The sequence below is a fragment of the Oncorhynchus mykiss genome, chromosome 16, assembly GCF_013265735.2.
Source record: "Oncorhynchus mykiss isolate Arlee chromosome 16, USDA_OmykA_1.1, whole genome shotgun sequence".
Classification (NCBI taxonomy): Eukaryota; Metazoa; Chordata; class Actinopteri; order Salmoniformes; family Salmonidae; genus Oncorhynchus; species Oncorhynchus mykiss.
In genome coordinates this window covers 16083681-16108594 of record NC_048580.1, presented here as the reverse complement: position 1 = coordinate 16108594, position 24914 = coordinate 16083681, and the positions used below count along the sequence as shown (strand labels likewise).

The 24914-nt window shown below is 40.1% G+C and overlaps 1 protein-coding gene across 3 annotated transcripts in view; it reads left to right on the top strand.

Annotated features, from left to right (window-relative positions):
• LOC110491446 (zinc transporter ZIP11) overlaps nucleotides 1-24914 on the top strand; it is a 136323-nt gene that overhangs the window by 71972 nt on the left and 39437 nt on the right. For 2 of the 3 annotated variants that reach the window (XM_021564906.2, XM_036946293.1), the window contains exon 5: nucleotides 7710-7839. In XM_021564906.2, the coding sequence (XP_021420581.2) occupies nucleotides 7710-7839 (130 nt within the window). The remainder of the gene's footprint in view (nucleotides 1-7709; nucleotides 7840-24914) is intronic. The other variant, XM_021564907.2, reaches the window with a different exon arrangement.

Below are 24914 nucleotides of genomic sequence, written 5' to 3'. Positions count from 1 at the left end.
TCCTGACCCTTTGGGTGTGGGGTTTGACCTATCAGGCCTCTGGGAATCATCTTTTTACAACAGAGCAATGCTATAAGCAGTGGCTCAATCTCTGATGTGTGGGCTAACACACCACACTGCCAATTAGAGCTCTCCTAACTGATGCTAGTCTGGTGTTTCTTGGTATTTGACCTGCGTTTTCACAGTTCACACATCCCTTCTTCCTCGCAAATCCCATATATTTTGTAGGCACTGTCAGTCTGACTTTCTGCTTCTCCCAGTCGGTCCCAGAGTAGTTGATGTCCAGTCCATGTCTGTATCGCCATTACTAATGTACAGTACCGTCAAAGTATTCGGACACCTTGACTTTCTCCACATTTTGTTACGTTGCAGACGTATTCTAACATTTTTTCTCCCCCATATCAATCTACACACAATACCCCATAATGACAGGTTTTTAGAAATGTTTGAACATTTATTAAAAAAAAACGTTAAACTGGAAATATTACATTTACATAGGTATTCAGACGCTTTACTCAGTACTTTGTTGAAGTATCTTTGGCAGTGATTACAGCCTCGAGTCTTCTTGGGTATGGCGCTACAAGCTTGGCACACCTGTATTTGGGGAGTTTCTCCCATTCTTCTCTGCAGATCCTCCCAAGCTCTGTCAGGTTGGATGGGGAGTGTCACTGCACAGCTATTTTCAGCTCTCTCCAGAGATGTTTGATCGGGTTCAAGTCCGGGCATTGGCAGGGCCACTCATGGACATTCAGTGAATTGTCCCGAAGCCACCCCTGCATTGTCTTGGCTGTGTGCTTAGGGTTGTTGTCCTGTTGGAAGGTGAACCTTCGCCCTAGTCTGAGGTTTTGAGCGCTCCCCCCGACCAAGGCCCTACTCCCTTGATTGCTCAGTTTGGCCGGGCGTCTAGCTCTACGAAGAGTTTTGGTGGTTCCAACCTTCTTCCAATTAAGAATGATGGAGGCCACTGTGTTCTTGGGGACCCTCAATGCTGCAGAAATGTTTTGGAACCCTTCCCCAGATCTGTGCCTCGATACAATCCTGTCTTGGAGCTCTCTGGACAATTCCTTAGACCTCATGGCTTGGTTTTTGCTCTGACATGCACTGTCAACTGTGGGTCCTTTTATATAGACAAGTGTGCCTTACCAAATCATGTCCAATCAATTGAATTTACCACAGGTGGACTCCAAGTTGTAGAAACATCAAGGATAATAAATGGAAACAGGATGCACCTGAGCTCAATTTTGAGTCTTATAGAAAAAGGTCTGAATACTTATGTAAAAAAAAATAATAATTATAGGTTAATTATTATAATTAACCTTTTCAGTAATAGACTTAGAGTTGACTCCACTGTGTGCCCAGAGTAGGATGCATTTTCCCACAGATGTTGATCCTAGACGTCTCAAAGCAGAATGCTGACATCAAAGATTCAATACCAGTAGGTTACACTCACCTCCTCCAACCCCCCCCCCCCCCCCCCCCCCAATATCCCTGGTCACATCAGAGAGCTGTGTGCTCAGTGCTCAATATCAAAGAGTCAGGAACCTTTGTGTTTCTCGGCTGGGCACTCCAGAGAGGTACTGGTTCTGATGCCATGTTGTTCTGTGCTCCACTTCAAATGATGCCAGGGATAAGTGTGTATACAGGAAGAGCTCGGGAATAAAAGAGAGAACATGAAGGCCTACGTATCGACTACCAAGGAATAGTGAGAATAGTTAGGTATAAGGGTCTGATAAGTCAGAAAGAGTGAGAATAGTAAAGTATAAGGGTCTGATAAGTCAGAAAGAGTGAGAATAGTAAGGTATAGTCAGAGTGATAATAGTAAGGTATAGTCAGAAAGAGTGATAATAGTAAGGTATAGTCAGAAAGAGTGATAATAGTAAGGTATAGTCAGAGTGATAATAGTAAGGTATAGTCAGAGTGATAATAGTAAGGTATAGTCAGAAAGAGTGATAATAGTAAGGTATAGTCAGAAAGAGTGATAATAGTAAGGTATAGTCAGAGTGATAATAGTAAGGTATAGTCAGAGTGATAATAGTAAGGTATAGTCAGAGAGTGATAATAGTAAGGTATAGTCAGAGTGATAATAGTAAGGTATAGTCAGAGTGATAATAGTAAGGTATAGTCAGAAAGAGTGATAATAGTAAGGTATAGTCAGAGTGATAATAGTAAGGTATAGTCAGAGTGATAATAGTAAGGTATAGTCAGAAAGAGTGATAATAGTAAGGTATAGTCAGAGTGATAATAGTAAGGTATAGTCAGAGTGATAATAGTAAGGTATAGTCAGAGTGATAATAGTAAGGTACAGTCAGAAAGAGTGAGAATAGTAAGGTATAGTCAGAAAGAGTGATAATAGTAAGGTATAGTCAGAAAGAGTGAGAATAGTAAGGTATAGTCAGAAAGTGATAATAGTAAGGTATAGTCAGAGTGAGAATAGTAAGGTATAGTCAGAGTGATAATAGTAAGGTATAGTCAGAAAGAGTGATAATAGTAAGGTATAGTCAGAGTGATAATAGTAAGGTATAGTCAGAGTGATAATAGTAAGGTATAGTCAGAGTGAGAATAGTAAGGTATAGTCAGAGTGATAATAGTAAGGTATAGTCAGAGTGAGAATAGTAAGGTATAATCAGAAAGAGTGATAATAGTAAGGTATAGTCAGAAAGAGTGATAATAGTAAGGTATAGTCAGAAAGAGTGATAATAGTAAGGTATAGTCAGAAAGTGATAATAGTAAGGTATAGTCAGAAAGAGTGATAATAGTAAGGTATAGTCCGAAAGAGTGATAATAGTAAGGTATAGTCAGAAAGAGAATAGTAAGGTATAGTCAGAAAGAGTGATAATAGTAAGGTATAGTCAGAGTGATAATAGTAAGGTATAATCAGAAAGAGTGATAATAGTAAGGTATAGTCAGAAAGAGAATAGTAAGGTATAGTCAGAAAGAGTGATAATAGTAAGGTATAGTCAGAGTGATAATAGTAAGGTACAGTCAGAAAGAGTGATAATAGTAAGGTATAGTCAGAAAGAGTGATAATAGTAAGGTATAGTCAGAGTGATAATAGTAAGGTATAATCAGAAAGAGTGATAATAGTAAGGTATAGTCAGAAAGAGAATAGTAAGGTATAGTCAGAAAGAGTGATAATAGTAAGGTATAGTCAGAAAGAGTGATAATAGTAAAGTATAAGGGTCTGATAAGTCAGAAAGAGTGAGAATAGTAAGGTATAGTCAGAGTGATAATAGTAAGGTATAGTCAGAGTGATAATAGTAAGGTATAGTCAGAAAGAGTGATAATAGTAAAGTATAGTCAGTGATAATAGTAAGGTATAGTCAGAGTGATAATAGTAAGGTATAGTCAGAAAGAGTGATAATAGTAAGGTATAGTCAGAGTGATAATAGTAAGGTATAGTCAGAGAGTGATAATAGTAAAGTATAGTCAGTGATAATAGTAAGGTATAGTCAGAGTGATAATAGTAAGGTATAGTCAGAAAGAGTGATAATAGTAAAGTATAGTCAGAAAGAGTGATAATAGTAAGGTATAGTCAGAGTGATAATAGTAAGGTATAGTCAGAGTGATAATAGTAAGGTATAGTCAGAAAGAGTGATAATAGTAAGGTATAGTCAGAAAGAGTGATAATAGTAAGGTATAGTCAGAGTGATAATAGTAAGGTATAGTCAGATTGATAATAGTAAGGTATAGTCAGAGAGTGATAATAGTAAGGTATAGTCAGAGTGATAATAGTAAGGTATAGTCAGAGTGATAATAGTAAGGTATAGTCAGAGTGATAATAGTAAGGTATAGTCAGAAAGAGTGATAATAGTAAGGTATAGTCAGAAAGAGTGATAATAGTAAAGTATAGTCAGAAAGAGTGATAATAGTAAGGTATAGTCAGAAAGAGTGAGAATAGTAAGGTATAGTCCGAAAGAGTGAGAATAGTAAGGTATAGTCAGAAAGAGTGATAATAGTAAGGTATAGTCAGAGTGATAATAGTAAGGTATAGTCAGAAAGAGTGATAATAGTAAAGTATAGTCAGAAAGAGTGATAATAGTAAGGTATAGTCAGAAAGAGTGAGAATAGTAAGGTATAGTCAGAAAGAGTGAGAATAGTAAGGTATAGTCCGAAAGAGTGAGAATAGTAAGGTATAGTCAGAAAGAGTGATAATAGTAAGGTATAGTCAGAAAGAGTGAGAATAGTAAGGTATAAGAGTCTGATAGGTCAGATAATTGACAAGGAGAAAGATGAGAGATATGTACTGATGATCAGACTGACATTTTGTATTTGAGACTGTGTGACATTTTGTATTTGAGACTGTGTGACATTTTGTATTTGAGACTGTGACATTTGTATTTGAGACTGTGTGACATTTTGTATTTGAGACTGTGTGACATTCTGTATTTGAGACTGTGTGACATTTGGAACGCTAAGAGCTAACCATGGATATATGTTGACAGATCAGGGACAGGTAGCAAATCCGTGTAGCTTCCTTCAATACTCCAATGATGGATTGGTTGAATCCAGGTTAGAATTGCATACCGATCTAAACGCATGCACAAAGGCACGCACGCACACTGCGCTTCCCAACAGCAGGGTCAGGGGCTGTGATGAATACATCTCACTCCAGAGCAATTCAATATCTGCTGGATGAGGGAGGATGCCTTAACGAATGGATAGATGGTGCCTTTATGGATAATTAAAACACCATCTGGCCCAAGGGACACATCTTTATTTTCACTCCCAGTTGACAGCAACACAGCTGCTAAATTTGACTAAGTTGTGTTCTCACTAGCGGGATGTTTATAAGGAGTGTACTCACTAGCGTCTCGTTTATCAAGCAAATGTTTATCATAATACATACTCTCTAGCGTAATTTTGTCAGGCACACTCTGAGGAATGTTGCTGGCTGGCTAGTGAGAATGGAATATAAAGAAGCAACCTCTGACAACAGTTGTTGACATAAAGAAGAATTCACTTTGGTCCACTTCATAGGGATTAGAGCTTAAGTTGAGGATTCAAGGACAAGCAATCCATCACCAAGAATTCTCTATCTTCTCTCGTCTCTTTCTCTCCTCTCCATTTCTTTCTCTCTCTCTCTCTCTCTCTCTCTCTCTCTCTCTCTCTCTCTCTCTCTCTCTCCATTTTTCATCTCTCTGCCATAACAACATCTCCTCCCCAGAGAGTTTCTCCGCTCCCTGTGTAAATGTTACAGTGGACATTGGATGTGATGGACCACAGATGAGCTGTATCAAACATGATGCATTGTGTGCGGTCTCCCAGACTGTAAATTCCCAAATCGGCCCTCTCTGTCGTTGGGATTGATCCGTTGTGTCACCTCCAATTATTTTTACTACACACACACACACACACACACGTGTGAGGTCTTGTTGTTGTGACATTGATTGCCATTGCCTTGCTGAAGAAAGGCTCATACCTGAAACGTTTGTGCGGCAAAATAAATGTAAATTGAAGTTTATTTACCGGAGTGCTGTCCTATTTCTGTTCTGTAGGTTGTGTACCAGGATTTACGTTTATATAAGGTGGAGTCGAGCACGTTGTTTATCTCTTCATTTCTTATCATTTTGGGGAAGCCAGAGTTGTGAAAGTAAACAGAAATGTAACGGGTGAAAATGGATTGCCGGTGTATGATAACAGAGGACAGTGCGAACACACTGTAATGCATACGGTTGTCCACTCACTACTGCGACGCCTGCTGAAGGTGTCCAAGGCACAAATGTAATTACTGGATACAGACTGGACACTTCCATTTTTCCTACTGAAACACAGCAAAAAAGCATGCACAACCTAAACGTGCACACACACATACTGACACACACACAGGGTTCATGTTGAACCTGGACGGGTTTAGTTCTCCTGTGAGAGAGGTACTTAGTCCATCCCCCCACTACTCATCACACTCTACCTGACCTCAATATGAAACGACTATCTGGGGAGACATCACAGTAACAGAAACACTCCTCACAGTCCCTCAGTGTGTTATTAGACCAGTAAACAGAGAGAATGCTGCAATCACCATTGTTTCAGTCAATGTTTGTATTGTTTAACCAGGCTAAGAGCCAGCCAGCCAGCCAGAGGTAATGTCATTGATGTCATTGGAGAAGGACTAGGGATGCGTCCCAAATGGGACCCTATTCCCTATATGGTCCACTACCAGGGCCCATAGGGGTCAAACGTGGTGCGCTGTACAGGGAATAGGGTGGCATTTGAGACACAAGCCAGGGTGTAGTACTGGTGTAATCTGACTGCTCCCGTGCTGCAGCTGCAGACACTCAAGAGTGCATTTGAGCACTCCAATCAGAGCCAGGTCCTTGTTTGCGGTGTTTAACGGTTACTGTAAGCCCTTCCTGTTGATGAGATTGTCAGGTCTGCTGCTGAAGGGGACCACTGGGGTTAATTGCGCCCTCTGGGGAGGCACATCTCCAATCCTCCAAAGGCACACACACACACACACACTCATGCATGTGTGCATTAACGCACCGTCACACACACACACAATAATTATATTTAAGCATAGTTATGTATAACTTGATGTCAAATCCCTCATCCCTCCGCTTTGGCCATTTTTTTTTTAAGGCTGCTCTGCAATAAGTGGTCTCGCTCAATCCCCAAATGGGCCTGATTTTGTTTTCGAGGGGGTTTTGCAGTCTCGCAACATTTCACATTCAAGCCAAGACTACCAAGCTGATTAATTTCTGCTCCTCTAGCCCAATGCTGCCCTTTTATTTTTGCCACCTCATCTCCACTGGCAGAAATGATCGTTCTCCAAAAACAAGAGCAGCCCCAAACATTATTCAAAAATGAATGGAATTGTAAAACCGTACAGGCTAAGCGCCGAATACCAGTAGGGTTTTACAGGCAAAAAACTACAACCACAGATTGATTTGTTCCAGTGTAGTAGGATCCCACAGTTGTATGGATGTTTTGATGATTATTGATAGGTACATTGCCGTCGAGTTTAACAGCTCATCTTACTCATATTACTTTTTAATGGGAACGTTACGACCTCCTTTAAAGGGATACTAGGGGATTTTAGCAATGAGTCCCCAGAATCAGGTGAATTTGTGGATACCAGTTGTATGTCTCTGTGTCCGGTATGAAGGAAGCTAGAGGTAGTTTCCCTAGCCAATGCTAACTAGCGTTACCCATAGACTTCAAGTCATTGCACTATCTGCTAGCATGCTAGTAGATACCTATAGACTTCGCCATTGCGCTAACATTTATACTTATGACTATGATCCAACTTTTTCTAAGTCTGAGATAGGGGACGAAGCCTATTTGAAGGGGAACCTATAGAGGCACCTATAGTCTAAAACCTGTCTGTTTTTCTCTACCTGCCTTTAAAGCGTCTTAAAAATGCAGGTGTGAATGGGCTTTAAATAAGTCTGAATAAGTACATATCAAATGATCAATTATTGATTTTCAAATGATTTTTGTTTTATGTTTGTTTTTGTTCCGGACTGAATTGATCGTATTGGGTTATGTAGCGGTTTTTCGTTTGGGTTGGCGCAAATGTCCAACAGCCACATGAATTAATAACCCTCTAATAAAATGATCATAAGAAGGTTTTTATAAACCTTCATGCATGCCAAACTATTTCTCACTGACTGTGTGTGTCGACTGCAGTATTACTGTCTCCTCTTGGTCAGGTCTATATTCTCATTCTCTATAACCTAGATAAATACATGTGTCCCTGTGTTTTTTAGGGTGTAGGAGTGGACCCCCACACAGCCCTGGCCCTGTCCCCAGACTCCAAACTGGCCAAGGAGGAGGACCTCTTGTTCCCAGCCTCAGATGAGATGACCATCAGGATAGGTAGAGCAGGACCGCTCTCAGGCAAGCCTCCCTTCATATACCCACATCATTATCAGCAACCTCCCCCATCTACCTCTCAAACAACCTATGGCAGGGACTCAACTGAAAAACCATTTAAAACCATGAGTCTCATTTCTCTGATGGCTTGCTCTTGGATATTCCTCTCGCTCTCTCACTCTCGCTCTCTCACTCTCTTCTTTCTCACTCTCTTCTTTCTCTCTTTTCTCATCTTACCAATCAATATCTGTACTGGCTTCCTGTGGCGCTTGAATCATCTCATCGGTGTTCTTTGTTTGATGTTTTTCTGCTGGTTTTATTTATTTATTTATTTCGAAACATAAACGCGTACGCCCCCCTAGGACACAAACATTACTCACAATTAGAGTCACAGAGCATAGGGCAAAATAACTCTTAGATTTAATAGCCAATTTTCTCTAACATTCTCTATGTTAATAGGCATCGTGAATTGGTTTAGATGGATATTGAGAACGGGTGTATCAATACTGTGACAATATACTAACAGAAAATAGGATATGGTTGGTGTGCCAATCATTGACAGCTTTGGTTTTATTCAGCGTTCGGGGACGTTAATGGCTTGCATAATAGTGAAGCCTGCAGCGATTATTAACTTGATCCCTGCGCATGGTGTTCGGTTTGGTTAATTCACTGAGCCAAACAAGTGGAAAGATTTAATTTAGACTATAGGAATATACAGTGGGTGAATCATTTACTGTGACCCCCTCCTCCCTCATGTACTGTAACAGGGATCCACTCCAGCCATGCGTCCACTGATGATGATGATGCGTGTCTTGCGTGTCTTGCAGTTGTTCGGCCAGAGCCTGGTTGAAGTCACTCTGGGAGGCCATGTTTTTAAGTTGGGATGACAGACACGTTAAGAAAGGGGAAGGATATGGGACATGCACTGTATTTAGAGGGGATGTGCAGTGCGTCACAGTTATGTCAGCTGGATGTTGACCATAATGAGCATGTTGACCGACCGCAGATGGATTAAATCAGGAACACGACCATCGTTTCAAAAGGTCTCGTCAGCAGCGGTGACATGAACCGTTTTCTTGATCCTCTCTCAGTCCAACTCCTGTGGTAAATTCACATTCATTACCGTCAGGTGTAATTGCTCAAAGCATCCCTACAGTATGTAGATGATAACATAGATTTGGAGCACATATTGAAGCAGTTCCCTCTTTACTCAATGTGGATGTAGACATCCTAAGGTCCATTGTGTTTATATACAAAAGTATGTAGACACCCCTTCAAATTAGTGGATTTAGCTTTTTCAGCCACATCCGTTGCTGACAGGTGTATACAATCGAGTGTACAGCCATGCAATCTTCAAAGACACACATTTGCAGTAGAATGGCCTTACTGAAGAGCTCAGTGACTTTCAATGTGGCACCGTCATAGGATGCCACCTTTCCAACAAGTTAGAATGTCAAATTTCTGCTCTGCTAGAGTTGCGCTGGTCAACTAAGTGCTGTTATTGTGAAGTGGAAGCGTCTAGGAGCAACAACAACTCCCCGCGAAGTGGTAGGCCACACAAGCTCACAGAAAGGGACCGCCGAGTGCTGAAGTGAGCAGCGCGTAAAAATTGTATGTCCTTGTGTGTGGCCGAGCAGCCGCATACAAGCCTGAGATCACCATGCGCAATGCCAACCGTCGACTGGAGTGGTGTAAAGCTCGCCGCCATTGGACTCGGGAGCAGTAGTGACAAATCACGCTTCACCATCTGGCATTCTGCCGGACGAATTTGGGTTTGGCGGATGCCAGGAGAACGCCACCTGCCCAAATGCATAGTGACAGCGGTAAAGTTTGGTGGATCAGGACTAATGGTCTGGGGCTGTTTTTCATGGTTCAGCTCCTTAGGCTCCTTAGTTCCAGTGAAACGACATGTTAATGCTACAACATACAATGACTTTCTAGACGATTCTGTGCTTCCAACTTTGTGTTTCAGCATGACAATGCCCCAGTGCACAAAACAAGGTCCATACAGAAATAGTTTAAGGTCGGTGTACAAGAACTTGACTGGCCTGCACAGAACCCTGACCTCAACCCCATCTAACACTTTTGGGATGAATTGGAACGCTGACTGCGAGCCAGGCCTAATCCCTCAACATCAGTGCCCAACATCACGAATGCTTTTTTGGCTGAATGGATGCAAGGCCCCAAAGCAATGTTCCCATAATCGAGTGCAGGTATTCCCAAACGGAGGTACGCGCAATGCCTCCGGGGGTACGGCATTGCGCGTACCTGCTCAAAAAAAGTAAGGCCCGCGTCCAGAGACACATACCAGCTCTATTGGTAGTACTGCTACTACCAGCAGAACGACACCTGCACCTGTCGACGACACAAGTTGTTCTGCTTCTACGAGCACATCCAATGCTAGCATCAGTAATTCTAAATTTGTTCATAATTGTTTAATAATGAATAATAATAAAAATAAATTGTTCATAATTTTGGAATGAGATGTTTAACGAGCAGGTGTCCACATCCTTTTGTATTCTACACTCCACAACCTGCTGTGATGATTTCACTGTGGGGCAGCTTGCTCTACTCTGGTGTTAGTGAATCGCCTTAGCCCGGATTACTCAGTAGTGTATGACTGTATGCTCTGTGTGTGGTGTCAGCCAGCATGATTCTATAAATATGTTATATACAGAATGCAACAGAGAGATTTAGGCTAGACAGAGTGGAGAATTTCACCAAAGCAGCACAAAAGCTCTCCTCTCTCACTCCTGTCTGTCTGTCTGTCTTGGATACATGGGCCTTATAGCCTAAACCTAATTACATATATATAACGCTCCTTAACTATCTAGTGTCTTGCTGTTTTAAAAAAAACGTATATATTCCGTTCTCCCTTTCTCCAACCGATAGGCTATGAATATGAATTTGGGGTAGGCTACGCTTTCATCGAGTTTTTGTTACAATTATGGCTTTCTCCCGATCAAACCATGATTGAATCTAACGAAGTTCCATCTCAAAGGTGTTTGAATATCCTAAAAACGTGAGGTAGCGAGTGGACTAATAATGAGTAAAACTAACTATATCAATGGCCGATAGAAAATGTTTATGACAAGTTTAATACATTTTAAGCTTATTAAGAAAAAAATGATCTGTGTGTGTCTGGAAAATCCCTCCATGTGTGGTTGAAAACCAAATAACCTATCCTCCTACGGGGGGGGGGGGTGATAGGTTGCTCAGCAATATGAAGTGAAACACACACACACTCGCACACACACACTGCAAACACTGTATACGCATTGTGAATGTAACTTGAGAGTAGTTTTGAGACAGAACTGATGAGTCCAGGTATCTTGTTATCTTCTGTGCTTCCTCCTCCCCATGCTACTTCTGCCCCTTCTCCCCTATTCTGTCTCTTGATTGGTCCGTCTCAGATCGTGAATTGTGATTGGGGTTTTCTCTGTTGATTATCTTCCTGGGTTCCTTCTCTTAGTGTTTAATGGTACCTACCTGTTTAACCGTGATTCCTTTCCTAGCCATCACAGAAAACCCAAAGTCCAACCAACAGCAACTTATTTATTTTTTTATCGAAAACTGTGTGGTATATGAATGTGGACGGTACGTATTGCCATTGTTGACACTAACCAATCACATGCATAATGTTTTGATTTAATTATTTAAATAAATTGTGACAAGCTAAGGGCTGCCTAACATGCTTGTAACTGACTGTCTTGTCAACCATATATCAATATCCAAGGCAGATTGGGAAAGCCAGTGAACCCTATAGCATCATGTAGCTACAATCCCAATGGTTTGAAGCCAGTCTAGCTCTGCTGGTCTCCATATTTTTATTTTTTTTTGCCTACAATATTGCTCAGTATTTGAATGTATTTATTTTACATTCTTTATCAAGGGTGTAAGTAATTTCGGACCCCACTGTATATCCCTCATACTTTATGCATGAGACTTACTGAATAATTCACTCTGTATTTGGTGAGAATCAAAGCTACTCGCTGTGACGATCCGCGTGTTTGCTTCTTTTCTGTAATGGGGTTAAAAGAGAAGGCTACATCTTAAAGGGATGGTTCACTTTTTTTGTGGTTTTAACTTCTTTTCAAACTTGGCAGGCTGTCGTTGTTTCCTCCAAACCATTTTAAAAGTGTGTTTGCTGGTTATTTAGAAACTACAAAGAAGTGAGCTGTCCCTTTTTAAGGTTTAAGTCCCATTCCAGTACATCAAGCACAGTTACCCTTCTTCTCTTTAAAAGTTGTTAACAGGACAGGCTCTCCAGACTTATTTTGGTCACACCATTTAGGGCAAGAGATAAGATAGTCACCTCAAAGTGTTGACCGAGTAGGGACTGGGGGGGGTAAACACAACACACTAATGCCAAATCTTGGTTTTTAATTATCATCTTATGTAACTGTATCGTCTTAAGAAGAAGAGCAGTACTGTCTCTGATTTCTACCTACTATCCCACTCCATTATGTAACAAGTAGATTTTTGAAGACTTTTCAGGTCGTCGGGTTGGTATTTTAGCTCACTGTGCGTGAGTTGTGGTCTATGTCTGAGTGTTTGCGGGTGACTTGGCAGGTGAGATTAACTGAAACAAGAGTAGAGGAGAAAGGTTGGAGTGGGACGACTCCTCCCTCTCTGCATGTCGTTGAGGAGACAACCTACCCAGAATGCTCAGTGGCATTAAGGGACAGTCTGAATGGAGGAGATCTTTCTGGTCACAGCACCCAGGAGCAGATAGGGAGACTTATAAAACAAACACAGATCTATGAAGCAGCCAGAAGGATGTTTGTTATACAATTGATTTATGTTCCTGTTGAATTAGCAAACAGTCTCAATATGATTTGCTTCTCACATGTCCTACCCATTACAAAGAGGCAAAGGCGGGCACAGGATTGTAGCCAATAATGCACCTTCTGTATCCATGCAAGACTGTTAGTTGTTCTCTCTCTCGCTCTCTCTCTCTTTCTCTATCTTTCTCTCTCTCTCTCGCTCTCTTTCTCTCTCGCTCTCTCTCTCTTTCTCTTTCTCTCGCTCTCTCTCTTTCTCTCTCTTTCTCTTTTTTGTCACTCTTTTTTTCCCACTCTGTAATACCTCTTCACATTCTCTCTCTTTCTTTCTTTGCGTAGATTAGGTTTTACAGGAGGGGACGAGGGCCCAGTGGGGTTCTGTATACCCTTATCATTACACAACACATTGTAGTCCCATTCACAGGAACAGGACACACAATGGGAGTATCGCTCAGCTCTGTCCCTCCTTCGTCTGCCCAGCATGTGGTGTGTTTGCACGTGTGTTTGTGTGTGCTTGTTCACTCAGAAATGTGTGTGCGTGCGTTGGTGTGCTCAAGGGTGATCGTGTGTGCGCAAGCGAGTGTGCGTCCATGTGACATGCAACATGCGTTTCTACACACAAGTGTGTGTGAGTATTTGTATGTTTGTGAGTCACTGGCCATCCTGAGTAGATGGCATACGTACTGACCTACTGTTCAGAATCCAGAATTGCCATGGAGCCAAGACACTACTCCACTCAAAAGGCCTTGGTTGGGTCAATGCAACATGAGGTACAGCCTTTGTCCAGGTACCATCGCGCTTGGACCACAATGAGAGAAGGAGATGTTTGTGGAAGACGTTTCAACCTTAATAACCCCTTTGAGCTGGTGTTTTGAAAAGTGTGTTGTCCGCTGTAGTTTATTACCACACTGTATTAATAGACTATGTACACAGTATTATTAGACTATGTGCACAGTATTATTAGACTATGTGCACAGTATTATTAGACTATGTGCACAGTATTATTAGACTATGTACACTGTATTAATAGACTATGTACACTGTATTAATAGACTATGTACACAGTTATTAGACTGTGCACAGTATTATTAGACTGTGCACAGTATTATTAGACAATGTGCACAGTATTATTAGACTATGTGCACAGTATTATTAGACTATGTGCACAGTATTATTAGACTATGTGCACAGTATTATTAGACTATGTGCACAGTATTATTAGACTATGTGCACAGTATTATTAGACTATGTACACTGTATTAATAGACTATGTACACTGTATTAATAGACTATGTACACAGTTATTAGACTGTGCACAGTATTATTAGACTATGTGCACAGTATTATTAGACAATGTGCACAGTATTATTAGACTATGTGCACAGTATTATTAGACTATGTGCACAGTATTATTAGACTATGTGCACAGTATTATTAGACTATGTGCACAGTATTATTAGACTATGTACACAGTATTATTAGACTATGTACACAGTTATTAGACTATGTACACAGTATTATTAGACTATGTACACAGTATTATTAGACTATGTACACAGTATTATTAGACTATGTACACAGTATTATTAGACTATGTACACAGTATTATTAGACTATGTGCACAGTATTATTAGACTATGTGCACAGTATTATTAGACTATGTGCACAGTATTATTAGACTATGTACACAGTATTATTAGACTATGTACACAGTATTATTAGACTATGTACACAGTATTATTAGACTATGTACACAGTATTATTAGACTATGTACACAGTATTATTAGACTATGTACACAGTATTATTAGACTATGTACACAGTATTATTAGACTATGTACACAGTATTATTAGACTATGTACACAGTATTAATAGACTATGTACACTGTAGTTTATTACCACACAGTATTATCAGACTATGTACACTGTAGTTTATTACCACACAGTATTATTAGACTATGTACACTGTATTAATAGACTATGTACACAGTATTATTAGACTATGTGCACAGTATTATTAGACTATGTGCACAGTATTATTAGACTATGTGCACAGTATTATTAGACTATGTGCACAGTATTATTAGACTATGTACACAGTATTATTAGACTATGTGCACAGTATTATTAGACTATGTGCACAGTATTATTAGACTATGTGCACAGTATTATTAGACTATGTGCACAGTATTATTAGACTATGTGCACAGTATTATTAGACTATGTGCACAGTATTATTAGACTATGTGCACAGTATTATTAGACTATGTGCACAGTATTATTAGACTATGTACACAGTATTATTAGACTATGTACACAGTATTATTAGACTATGTACACAGTATTATTAGACTATGTACACTGTATTATTAGACTATGTACACTGTATTATTAGACTATGTACACTATATTAATAGACTATGCACACAGTACTAATATACTATGTACACTGTAGTTTATTACCACACAGTATTAATAGACTATGTACACTGTAGTTTATTACCACACAGTATTATTAGACTATGTACACTGTATTAATAGACTATGCACACAGTATTATTAAACTATGTACACTAGTTTATTACCACACAGTATTATTAGACTATGTACACTGTATTAATAGACTATGCACACAGTATTATTAGACTATGTACACTGTAGTTTATTACCACACAGTATTAATAGACTATGTACACTGTAGTTTATTACCACACAGTATTAATAGACTATGTACACTGTAGTTTATTACCACACAGTATTAATAGACTATGTACACTGGAGTTTATTACCACACAGTATTAATAGACTATGTACACTGGAATTTATTACCACACAGTACTAATAGACTATGTACACTGGAGTTTATTACCACACAGTACTAATAGACTATGTACACTGGAGTTTATTACCACACAGTATTAATAGACTATGTACACTGTAGTTTATTACCACACAGTATTAATAGACTATGTACACTGTAGTTTATTACCACACAGTATTAATAGACTATGTACACTGGAGTTTATTACCACACAGTATTAATAGACTATGTACACAGTATTATTAGACTATGTACACTGTAGTTTATTACCACACAGTATTAATAGACTATGTACACTGTAGTTTATTACCACACAGTACTAATAGACTATGTACACAGTATTGTTAGACTATGTACACTGTAGTTAATTACCACACAGTATTATTAGACTATGTACACTGGAGTTTATTACCACACAGTATTATTAGACTATGTACAGAGTATTATTAGACTATGTACAGAGTATTATTAGACTATGTACACTGTATCCCAAGGCTTCTGCTACTTTACTCCCACACTCCCTTGCATGCTTTGTCCTCTGTCTTCTCTTTCTCTCTCACACACCCTCTCTTTCTATTTCTTGCAAATACACATTCACAAAGGCAACACACACACTTATTCTCAAACAAATCTTGGACGCTGACGGCTTGATGCCTTGTCCCTTGTGGTTGGCCTATGTTGACCGAGTGTGTGTGTGAGTATGAGGTGAGTGTGAGTATGAGGTGAGTGTGAGTATGAGGTGAGTGTGAGTGTGAGTATGAGGTGAGTGTGAGTATGAGGTGAGTGTGAGTATGAGTATGAGGTGAGTGTGAGTATGAGTGAGTGAGAGAAAAAAACACCATTGTAAATACACCCCATATTTGTTTATTTATTTTCCCTTTTGTCCTTGAACTATTTGCACATCATTACAACACTATATAGACATAATAAGACATTTGAAATGTCTTTATTATTTTGGAACTTCTGTGAGTGTAATGTTTACTGTTCATTTCACTTTTGTTTATTATCTGTTTCACTTGCTTTGGCAATGTAAACACATGTTTCCCATGCCAATAAAGCCGCTTAAATTGAAATTGAATGGAGAGAAAGAATAGACACACTCATAGCGACACACTCATAGCGACACACTCATAGCGACACACTCATAGACACTCTCATACACTCTCATAGACACTCTCACTTTGAGAGACACGCACTTTGAGAGACACGCACTCTGAGAGACACGCACTCTGAGAGACACGCACTCTGAGAGAGACACACACACTGAGTAAATAACAACTCTCCTCCTTAATAAGGATACATTATTTATTCTGTTTAGTGCCTCACTTCCAATGGGAATCAAGATAAATGTCAAAAAAATCACAGCATTTGGTTCTAATTGTCTCTACTAAAGGCACAGGGATGGGGATTGGTAATAGGAATGGAAACTAGGGGAGGGTGTGTGTGCGTGCGTGCGTGCGTGCGCGCGCGGGGGGGGGGGGTATAGGACAAGGATACGTCAGGTGAGAGGTTGGGGGAGGGAATTCTGTTTTTTAACGGCTTCTGTAGGTTGTTTAAAGGCATGAAGATGTGGAACTATATTAAGGAAGGCGATAACGGGAGGTTGGGTGCTTTGAGGGAAGGGAGGGGCCGTAGTGTGTGACTGAAGAATGTACGTCACAAGTTGGAGGGTGGAGGGCGGAAAGTATTTATATTATCAAATTAAAATGTGTTAGTCACATGCTTCGTAAACAACAGGTGTGGACTAACAGTGACATGTTTACTTACAGGCCTTTTCCCAACGATGCAGAGAAAAATATAATAGAGTCTATAATAGAGAAGTAAAACACGTAATAATAAATACACAACGACTAACGAGCACTTGGCTATATGCAGGGTATCAGTACCTAGTCAATGTGAAGGGGTACGAGGTAATTGAGCTAGATATGTACACATAACTAGGAATAAGAGGGGTGGTTGGGGGGAGTTAGGTGTAGGGATGTAGTGCTATTCAAAGAGGTGGGCAAATGCTGAATGTTTGGCGGGCGAGTAATGTCAACACTCCGCTAACTACACCAATTTAGCATAACAGGCACGCAAACAATGTTTTTGTGTTTTTAAGCTTCACTGCATTCCTGTCGAGGTGGCAGAGGCATGAAGGCACCCTGCAGTGATGTGTTAATTAGCTGAGAGCTAGAGTGGGGTCTGAAATGATTGACACCCTTGATAAAGAGGCGCAAAAATGACTGTACAAAATACATCATTCAAATACCGAGCTATATCGTATGCTAAACAAAATGGATATTATTTTATACTAATGCAATTGATCAGAGAAAGAGATTGATTGATCCCCCAGTTTTCAATACCTTTTAATATCTCACATTGCAAGGTACCTGCACTGAGCCCTTTTCTGTTGTATGAGTTGGAAAACACTTTGAGAGGGTTCTTAGACCACTCCTCCATATCTAGTCCTTCCAGATGGTTGATATCCTTCGTCTGCGCTTATGGACTGCCGTCTTCATTTAAAACCACACGTTTCAAGTCTAGACACTTGATTGTGTGGCCAGTTAACCATTTCATTGTGGATCTTGATGTGTGCTTGGGGTTATTGTCTTGCTGGAAGATCCACTTGCGGCCAAGTGTCAGCCTCCTGGCAGAGGCAACTGGGTTTTTTGGCTAAAATGTCCTGGTTCTGGGTATAGTGAATGATGCCGTTGACCTTAGCAAGATCCCAGGACCAGTGGAAGCAAAATAACATCAAAGATCCACCACCATATTTTACAGTAGGGATGATGCATATGCATTGTTATTTCAAAGGCCAAACCCACCAATGACCATAGCACCGGTTCCAATCCAACTGCCAATTTCGTTTAGCAAACTCCAGGTGGTGCTGTGGTTAGATGACATGAAAATTAACGTCTTTGGTCATGCACACCAGCGGTGGGTTTGGCCTTTGAAAGAACAATGCATATGCAGAAAATACCTAATAATTTGGTCAACATAAATAATATTTATATTTTGGCTTTGACCGAAACGCATTTAGATCCGTCTGTAAATGATGGGCAAATGAACATTCATGGATATAGTCTACTGAGTAGGGACAGGAATAGGAATGGTGGGGGTGGAGCACTGTACATTCAGAATTACATAGCTTTGAAGAGGGGGGATGACCTTAATGTAAGTCAAATAGAGGCACGATGGGCTCAAAGGACATCTGCCTCACCAGGCACCCATATTGGTGGGATGTGTGTATAGACCTCCTAGCTCCTAAGGTGTCCTATTTGGATGACTTATGTACTGGGTTTGACCAGGCCACAGATAGCAACAGAGATGTATTTATCTTGAGTGATTTTAATATAAATTGGAAGGATCACAATAATTTGAATAGAACAAAATTGATGAGATATATGCTGTGAACTGTGGTTTGAAACAAATGGTTACGGATACTACTAGATCATCAATTAAGTTGGGTCATCGTTCAGACACATGCATTGATCTGATTTTCTGTAATATACCGTTGCAATGCTTAAACGCCAGATCAATGCCAGTGGGCTTGGACAGACCATAATATTGTGACCATAACCATGAACACCAAGGTTTCAAAGGAACCCCTAAGGATTGTGGTCAAGAGAAATGTTAAAACATTTAATCATGAGCTATTTCTAAATGATTTGGCTGCTGTACCCTGGGAGCTGATTTATCTAGGGGATGATTTAAATAACGCTACAGAAATGTTTTATTGATTTGCTCACTGAGGTAATGGACCATCATGCCCCTATAAGAAAGAGTACAGTTGGTGCTCGTCCATCTCCATGGATTGATGATGAACTGGGTGAGCCTTTTTCTCAAAGTAATATGGCAAAAGTCTTCGCAGCCAAATCAAAATTAGAAATTGATGAACAGAATTATAGAACATTACGTAATTATGCAGTTAAATTGAATCGAAAGAAAAAAAGTTATTTTACAACAATGCGTTTATTGATTGTAAAAATGATTGTAAAAAGGTATGGAACACAGTTAAGGGCTTACTTGGTACATCTATCTCATCATGCCCATCTAGTGTGGAGGTTGACGGGAGAATGATAACAAAACCAGTTGATATTGCCAATCGTTTTGCATTTTATTTACAAAGAAAATTAATTTACTGAGCAACAATGTAAATATACATTCTTCCAAACAAGCTATTGTCCAATGTATTGATGATCATATTATGAGCAACAAGACCTGCTCTTTTACTCTGCAAACGGTGTCAGTGGAGGAGGTGTTAAACCTATTGAAGTCATTACCTGATGGTAAATCTACAGGTTATGGGTCTTATGGACAATTTTTTTGCTTCGCTGTGCTGCTCTCCAGATTGCAGTTCCACTGAGATACATATTTAATTGGTCACTGGAAAAGGGGATGTTTGCAAGCATGCGAAACTGTGTCCTATTCCCAAAGACAGCAAGAACCCATTACTCCTGCCAATAGTCGACCAATTAGTCTACGCCCTACACTCAGTAAGATATTGGACGGTATTTTGAGTAGACAAATATGGGAGTACATGGAAAATAATTATCTGATTACAGCCAATCAGCATGCTTATCGCAAAAACCATTCCACTACCACTGCATTGGTTGACATGACTGACCAGTGCTATGGATAATGGCAAGTTTGTGGGTGTACTATTTTTAGATTTCAGTGCAGGATTTGATTTAGTGGATCATGAAATAATTTTGACAAGATTAATGCATTATGGTTTTAAGGAGGTAGCATTGAATTGGGTATAGTCATATCTAACTGACAGGAAACAGTCCATCTACAGTGGGGCAAAAAAGTATTTAGTCAGCCGCCAATTGTGCAAGTTCTCCCACTTAAAAAGATGAGAGGCCTGTCATTTTCATCATAGGTACACTTCAACTATGACAGACAAAATGAGGAAAAAAATCCAGAGAATCACATTGTAGGAGTTTTAATGAATTTATTTGCAAATTATGGTGATTATTATAAACTGGGTGGTTCGAAACCTGAATGCTGGTTGGCTGACAGCCGTGGTATATCAGACCGTATACAACGGGTATGACAAAAATGTATTTTTACTGATCTAATTAGTTTGATAAACAGTTTATAATAGCAATAAGGCACCTCAGGGGTTTGTGGTTTATGGCCAATATACCACAGCTAAGGGCTGTATCTAGGCACTCCGCGTTGCGTCGTGCATAAGGACAGCCCTTAACCGTGGTATGTTGGCCATTTGGGGCGGCGGGTAGCAAGATCGAATCCCCGAGCTGACAAGTTAAAAATATGTCGTTCTACCCCTGAACAAAGCAGTTAACCCACTGTCCCTAGGCCGTCATTGAAAGAAGAATTTGTTCTTAACTGACTTGCCTAGTTAAATAAAGGTCTAAATAAATTGAAAGAAAATGTACTTTAACAAGGTTGAAATAAAAATGTCTTTGTGCACGTTATTAATGAATGTATTAGTTTATGCTTATGGATGGCATTTATTTATTCTGTCTAAAAGGAAGGCAACAAATGCAGCACATTTCTATTCATTTTATACATTATTCTACCCATATGAACTCATTTTTTGGGGGGCATAAGTGAACCAATATATGAATGTTCAGACAGGTTTAAACAAGTTTCACCATAGAAGACATATAAAAGCCTTTGCGAGTTTTACCACGGAAGAGATATGAGAGCCTTCACGAGTTTCACCACAGAAGAGAGATGAGAGCCTTCACGAGTTTCACCACAGAAGAGATAGAGCGTTCTCGAGTTTCACCAAGGAGCCACTAGCGCACACGCCTTGTTCCCTCGCCAATCGCACACACTTAGGCGCGCAAAAGAGTTGCCAACAAGGTTTTCGCTTCTGCTGCAGCCTTCACTGTAAAATATAGCACATTGTTTGTGTGTGGCGGAGCCAGAGTGTGACGAAGAGGAGGAGGATTAGGAGGGTAATAACAGACAGGCAGCCGAGCGAGGAGGCGAGACTGATTTAGGGTCAGGAGGTCAAGCTGTCTGCTTTAGTTGGAAGAGGGAGGAAGACCGGGAGAGAAGGAGGGAAGAAGACAAGGTAGGAATCGAAAAGCAAGGATGGGGGGTGGGCAAACAAAATGAGGGAGAGCAGCAGTGTGTTCATGTGGGCAGTTTATTTTCCAAATGGCAAACAAGTGAGTTGTAGGATAGTGTGTAGCCTACTAAAGGAGATGATTGGAGATCAATCCTAAGTATCTCCTTTAAAAGCTACATACAGTGCCTTCAGAAAGTGTTCGTACCCCTTGACTTTTTCAATCAATCAATCAAATGTATTAATAAAGGCCATTTTACATCAGCAAATGTCACACAGTGTTTATACAGAAACCCAGGCTAAAACACCTAAGAGAAAGCAATGAAGATGGAGAAGCATGGTGGCTAGGAAGAAACCTAGAGAGGAATCAGGCTCTGAGGTGTGGCTTTTTTTATTCATCGTAAATTAAACGATATATAGATTAGATAAGTATTCATCACCCTGAGTCAATAGATGTTAGAATCACCTTTGACTGCGATTACAGCGGTGAGTCTTTCTGGGTAAGTCTCTAAGAGCCTTGAACACCTGGATTGTACAATAATTCTCCATTATTCTTAAAAAAATGTGTCACGCTCTGGCAAGTTTTTTGTTGATCATTGCCAGACGCCATTTTCCAGTTTTTCCATAGATTTTCAAGCTGATTTATGTTAAAACTGTAACTAGGCCACTCAGGAACATTCAATTTAATCTTGGTAAGCAACTTTAGTCCATTTGTTCTTGTGTTTTAGGTTCTTGTTCTGCTGAAAGGTGAATTGTTCTCCCAGTGTCGGTTGGAAAACAGACTGAACCAGCTCTATAAAGTTGTTTTTTTTTATAAAAAAAAAACTCCCTTCCCCTAACATGATGCAATGACCATCATTCTTGAAAATATGAAGAGTGGTACTCAGTGATGTTTTGAGTTGGATTGGCCCCAAGCATAACACTTTGTATTCTGGACAAACATGAATTTGCCACATTTTTTGCAGTATTACTTTAGTGCCTTATTGCAAACAGGAAGCATGTTTTTATTTGTTATTCTGTGCAGGCTTCCTTCTTTTCACTCAGTTAATTAGGTTAGTATTGTGGAGTAACTACAATGTTGTTGATCCATCCTCGATTATCTCCTGTCGTAGCCATTAAACTCAAACTGTTTTAAAATCACCTTTGGCCACATGGTGAAATCCAAGAGCGGTTTATTTCCTCTCTGGGTACTGAGTTAGGAAGGACGCCTGTATCTTTGTTGTGACTGGGTGTACTGATATACCATCCAAAGTATAAAATTAATAACTGCACCATGCTCAAAAGGATATTCAATGTCTGTTTGTTTTTTACCCATCTACCAATGGGTGCCCTTCTTTGCCACCCATAGGTTGAGTCTGTGCTTTAAATTCACTGCTCGGCAGAGGGACCTTAAAGATAATTGTGTATACACAGATGGGGCAGTCATTTAAAAATCCTATTAAACACTATTATTGCACATAAGTTGAGTCCATGCAAGTTATGTAACTTGATAACCACATTTTTACTCCTGAACTTATTTAGGCCATAACAAAAGGGTTGAATACTTATTGACTCAAGACATTTCAGCTTTTCACTTTGAATTTATTTGGAAACATTTCTAAAACCCAAATTCCCCTTTGACATTATGGGGTATTGTGTGTAGATGAAAGACATGAAATCTCAATGTAATTTAATCAATTTAATGTGGAAATAGTCAAGGGGTGTGAATACTTTCTGAAGGCACTGTACTTAGCAAGGACCTCTCCATTCTCTTAGACTCAGCTCTTAGTAGATGAGCGTCTGCCCGTCAATAGGGAGAGATTGTTGTGGCACTCACTCAATCAGCCTGAAGGTGTTCGGTACAACGGTAGCAATAGAGAGATGCGGTGTGAGTGCTAAATGTACTACAGTACATGATCGATCATATACACGTGTTATTAGGCCTATGCAGCGACAGTGCCAGCGACAGTCCCAGGGACAGTGCAATACCCATAACACCAAATAGGGCAAAAGGCAAACAGCAGGTTTACTTTCATTTCTATCCGTTCCCAAAGTGGTCTGGACACAACACCAGAGTTTCTAACCGTTTCTATGGCGATGTGTCAATGGAAAGTGTGTCAGTGTAGTAATGAGAAGTCATTGCAACTGTTAAGCGCTTTACGTATATAAAGCGGAGGGCTGCGTGGTCCATTCTTTTTCAATTAAGCTAGAGATGCTGGGCGATATTCTATCCAGGCGGGGGGGCTCTCGTGCACGTGAAAGCCGCTCAGCCGAGCTTCTCGCACGTGGATAATGTTCACTTTGATCGCCATCGCCCTCCACGTATCTTCATCGCTTTGTGTCCACAAAGCGATTCATGTTAGAGCAATTAGGAAGGTTAGACCCTTTTCATAAGTATGCACTAGTAGGCTAAAGCACGGCTGAGTAGACCCCTGATTACTTTCCTTTTACTCGGTGTAGACGGGGTGGTGGGGTCTCTGTCTCTCCATTTCCCACTCAGTGAAGCGGTCGTGCGTAGGAGAAGCTTATTTCAAAATGGATCTCAGGTGTGTGCATGTGTGTTATTGTCAAGGCACAAGGATGAGATGACAGCCACGGTAAGCCTGGAGAGATGACATGGCCCGATACAGTTTAATTTGAGGTCTTTTATAAAAGTCACTATCTTCAGCAGTGATTCCCTAAATGTGGTTGAACTCTAGTCATGTGTCTGTGTTGTGCCCCCCCCCCCCCCCCCCCACTTTGTAATACGTGGCACATTAGCCTGTGGAGAAAAAAATATTGTTTTTTGAGTCAGGGGAGTGTGTGTGTGCACGCGGTCAAGGTCAGAATGAGAGACTAGTGTTAATATTCCCGTTGAGCACGTCCCACTGATCTGTCACTCAAAGTGATTGACAGGTAAAATAGCTGTACTAGAGATTGGCAATCAAACCTCGCCAAATAGAATCCACAGGGACGTTCAGCACACACACTCCTGATGAGCCCTCAGTGTCTGGAGATGGTCATTTCCTCACGAGCAGAATCAACAATGGCAGTAGAATTTGCTCGGCCATTCCATGGATGCTAAAATTTTAAAATGTTCGCCTCATTTCAGTTTGTGACATAACAAAGTAATGTATAGTGTCGGGAATCATTGTACAATCTGATTCGCTGTTAAATATCTTTTCAATAACCAAGCTGGTGTTCAAAACTGAAAGTAAAAAGACACACAAGTTAAACTTCTGGAGATGGGAAGTAAATCCAGGAGGGGGAGATTTAAATATATATATATATATATATATATTCAGCCTACAGTAAGTCTGTTTGCAATTCAACTAGTTTCCAAGAGAGTGCTGCATTTCACATGTAACCCCTTTAAAGGGTAGGTAGCATAAACGTAAGATATAGATTTGCATTAGTATACCATCGATAGTCCCAATGCAATGTTACACCTCACTCTTTTGTCTTTCAAGTTATTACATAAAAGTGAACAGAATGCCGGATTCATGC